Below are 4,139 nucleotides of genomic sequence, written 5' to 3' on the forward strand. Positions count from 1 at the left end.
TGTTTAACATCTGCATAATTTTCTTTAAACAACGTCTTTAATTTATCTGAAACTTGTTGCGGAATGTTTGTACCTATTTTCAAATCGAAATCTTCATAATTTTGTGACACGTCAATTTGTAACAACTGATTCATAAAATTTTGTTCTTCACACAAATTGGTGGAGCATAAAGTGGTCTGTAATTTTTGTTGTGGCATAATATTTTGACAGTCTACTGAACTTGTTTCTAAACCAAATAGCAGTAATTTGCTATTTGTTATATCCAAAAAGTCTCTACCCAACAACACTGCATATTTCATTGAAGAACTATCGACCACTATCATTTTAAGTTTAAAGCATTTATTTTGTAATATCAAAAAAGAAATACAGAATCCAATTGTTTTTAATTTTGAAAAATTAAGGCCGTAATAGGCTTTATCTTGTAAGGGGAAAATTGTAGTTCCATGTGGCAACACGTCTTCTTTAACCAAACTTATTGAGCTACCCGTATCTATGAGGCTTTCTAAATAAAATTTAAAATTATGTCTGGAATTAAAAGAATAACTAAAATATCTTACGTAAATATTCTCCATTGCATTCTTCTTTTTGTTCTTTTCGCAGCGGGCTACCGTGTGGTCGTCGCCGCCGCAGGCGTAACAGGTTCCCGGTTGTCGCCGAGGCTTGCTGCAGTCAGCCGCATAATGGCCTACACTATTGCAATTGTAGCATCTGACATCCAACTTGGCGGCAGATGCAGCGCGGCCAGCATCACTCACTTTTGGTAACGTAATCGAAGCCAAGGCTTTGCACAAATCGGTAACGCTCTTATACTGCTGCATTACCGTCTGACGTCGCAGCTGAATGTTTGGTATGCCCTCAACCACGTACTCCAGTAGTTCGTCCTCTTCGAGTTTTAATTTGCTCGCCAACTTTACCTTTTCATTACAATAGTCAGCGAAATTTTCGTCGGTCTTCCACACACGACGTTCAAATTTTTTTCTCAACTCCAGTTTACTTTCGTTTGAACCGAACATCAAACAAAATTGTTCAAACATTTCTCCTACCGTTTCCTTGAATGTGTTGCGGCGTGTATGTAGCCAGGTCAGCGGTCTGCCCACTAACTTTTTTGCAAAGAGCGCTCGCAACATCTCATCGGAGAGTTTGTACGATTGTTGCAGGTCTCTCAGTTGAGTTATCCAAAAGTCTGCATCGGTGGTGCCATCAAACTCAGGCAAAAAATTGCTAACCAGCATCAAGGGAACGGTACCCTCTGTTGTCTGCACATCGTTGTTGTTGTTACCGGAGAGTAACTTCAGTAAATTGTTTTCCTTCTCCAGCATTTCTTTTTCCTTCTTCAGTAGCTCGTTTTCTCGTTTTAATAACTCCATCTCTTTTTCTCCCATCTTTGTTGTTGTGTCTTTTTCGGTATGTTTTTTAGGTAGCTGCAAATTTATTTCGCCGAACGCCCCGTCTGTCATTTTTGATTTGACCTTCATTTCATCTTTTTGGCTGCATTGTTTTGTTGTTAACTGTAAATTTGTTTCTGTTGAAGGGCTATCGGTAATTTTTTGTGTTGTCTCTTCGCCACTTTTTTCACCATCTGTAGATTTTTCTAATTTCTTTTCTTCAAATTTTATTTCTTTTTGTACCGACTGTACTTTTGTCTGAACTTCTATGGCCGCACTTTGTTCCTCCTCGCTGTCCACCAACAGCGGCACAATAATTTTTTTTGATCGTAGCGTTACATTATCTGCATTTCTATCATCACCTTCTGTAGTTGTCGTCATTTCTGTATCAACACGTAGCTTTTGACCTTCCATTTTTAATGTATTGGCCGAAGGGAAAATCTTGTCAGCAGCAACTTATTTGCTTATTTATTAATTCTTTTGTAGGCAGAAAAAAAAAATTCGTACGCCCACTTCTGAGATTGTGGTATACCCACTGTTCCTGCAGATCAAAAAACACTTCGGTGATTTAGTTATTTAATTATCTTTTCTTTATTTCTTATTCTTAAAGCACTTTAGTGTTCTAGTTGTTTGATTGTTTATTCTATACTTTTTAGCGTAAGCGCGGCTGCGGTGTTGTGTGTCTGGTTTAGAACTGATTCTTTTAATCGGTCATGTTTGTTAGGCAGCCATCAATGCCCACACAACAACGCACCCACCTTTACTCTCGTAGGAGAGTGAGCAATTAACGACTAAACTGGTTTCTTACTTGCTAGGAGCTTAGAGACTAGACATGTTTACAGTATGTTAAAGAGGATAGCTAGCATACTACAATATGTTTTTCCACAAGTTCATAAGTCCTAAAAGGTCCACGAAATTCTGAAAATCCTCTGAACACATAATTTTAGGTCTATCGGAAATTATGACGTATCTGACATACATTTCTGACGTATATTACATACGTCAGGAACGTCGTAAACCAACCAAAAAAAAAAAGGTTTTTGACAATATACGTAAAGTAGTGGTAGAGTTTACGATGCATTGCAGACGACGTGCTAAGATTATTCTTCAATTATTTCAGTTATTTTAAAAATTAAAATATTAATAAAAAAATATGTCTACACGCAGAGAAAAAATATTTTTCGGTTTTGTTGGAACAAAAATATCTATTTTGGTTCCAAAAATGTGTTTGTTTTGTATAAACATTGTAATCCAAATCCAAAAATACCATCTTTTGTTCTGAACATAGAAAACAAAAACAACTTTCGAATTTCCGCAATATTGTAAAAATCGTTAACAATACCGATTGTAGGAACAATCATAATCTAAATTTTTTACAAAACATATTGTCAACCCTGAAAACCAGATACTAAATTTTTTGATTTAAGTGTATATACTTCTCATATACACTTTCCACACAACTTTGATATAAATATCCCGTATAATATTACGAGCATTGATGAACGCAATACATGGTTTGCTACTTTAGCTGACAACAAAGACAAACAAAAAGCCACAAGCAGCCACCACAACATAAGGAATAATTAAACACCATAACAAACATGAAAAGGAAAGAAGAATGAAATAAAGAAGAAGAATGAAACAAAACAGAAACAAATGAAAACAAGAGTTGGTATACATACACACAAAAACAAAGATAAAGACAGCATGTCATACAAACACCACAACTCACCAAAATTGTTTTTTCAACACGGCATCGAATAGCGAGAGAAGAGAAAAAACTTTCGAAGAAAAGAGAGAAATATTGTTCAGTTGACACAAACTATTTTTGGATTCACAATACTACATAAGGAATCCAACAATATGTTAACAATACATATTTTGCTCTTGGAATATTGTTGGATCAAACATATTTTTTTCTCTGCCTGTATGTTTTCAAAACAGGTACGGGGGCTCTTCAATAACAAAGACAGGATTGTAGAATTAGTATTAAGTGAAAAATATGGTGAAAACATACATTATTGAGGTTTATGACGTTTACTACCTTTTAAGTATTCTACGGGTATATGAAGTTTTCGACGTTTGCAACTGTCTGACCGTCGAAAAACCCAAAAAATCATTATACGGACCATATCTGGCTTGCATAGTCGGTATTCGATATGTCCATAGATGAAAGTTTCAGGTGAGGGACTAATGCCAATAAGGTTATCCCTGAAATTTAATCATCACGGATAAAAAAGCAATACTTACATATGCACGCAGAGAAAAAAATATGTTTGATCCAACAATATTCCAAGAGCAAAATATGTATTGTTAACATATTGTTGGATTCCTCATGTAGTATTGTAAATCCAAAAATAGTTTGTGTCAACTGAACAATATTTCTCTCTTTTCTTCGAAAATTTGTTTCTCTTCTCTCGCTATTCGATGCCGTGTTGAAAAAACAATTTTGGTGAGTTGTGGTGTGTTTGTATGACATGCTGCCTTTACCTTTGTTTTTGTGTGTATGTACTTGTGAGACTCTTGTTTTTATTTGTTTCTGTTTTGTTTCATTCTTCTTTCCTTTTCATGTTTGTTATGGTGTTTAATTATTCCTTATGTTGTGGTGGGTTCTTGTGGCTTTTTGTTTGTCTTTGTTGTCAGCCAATGCAGCAAACCATGTATTGTGTTCATCAATGATTGCAATATTATACGCGACATTTATATCCAAGTTATGCGAAAAGTGTATATGAGAAGTATATGCACTCAAATCAA

The 4,139-nt window shown here is 35.3% G+C and overlaps 1 protein-coding gene across 1 annotated transcript; it reads right to left on the reverse strand.

Moving 5' to 3' along the window:
* Positions 1-328: 328 nt before the first annotated feature.
* Positions 329-2,081, reverse strand: LOC141400785 (uncharacterized). The gene is made up of 2 exons (XM_073980281.1): positions 558-2,081; positions 329-502 (listed from the first exon to the last, which is right to left on the reverse strand). Exons 1-2 carry the CDS (start codon positions 1,797-1,799, stop codon positions 491-493), a joined length of 1,254 nt encoding a protein of 417 aa, XP_073836382.1. The 5' UTR covers positions 1,800-2,081; the 3' UTR covers positions 329-490.
* Between the last annotated feature and the right edge of the window lie 2,058 nt (positions 2,082-4,139).

The sequence above is a fragment of the Musca autumnalis genome, unplaced genomic scaffold (genome assembly GCF_047663935.1).
Source record: "Musca autumnalis isolate F117 unplaced genomic scaffold, ASM4766393v1 scaffold_4, whole genome shotgun sequence".
Classification (NCBI taxonomy): domain Eukaryota; kingdom Metazoa; phylum Arthropoda; class Insecta; order Diptera; family Muscidae; genus Musca; species Musca autumnalis.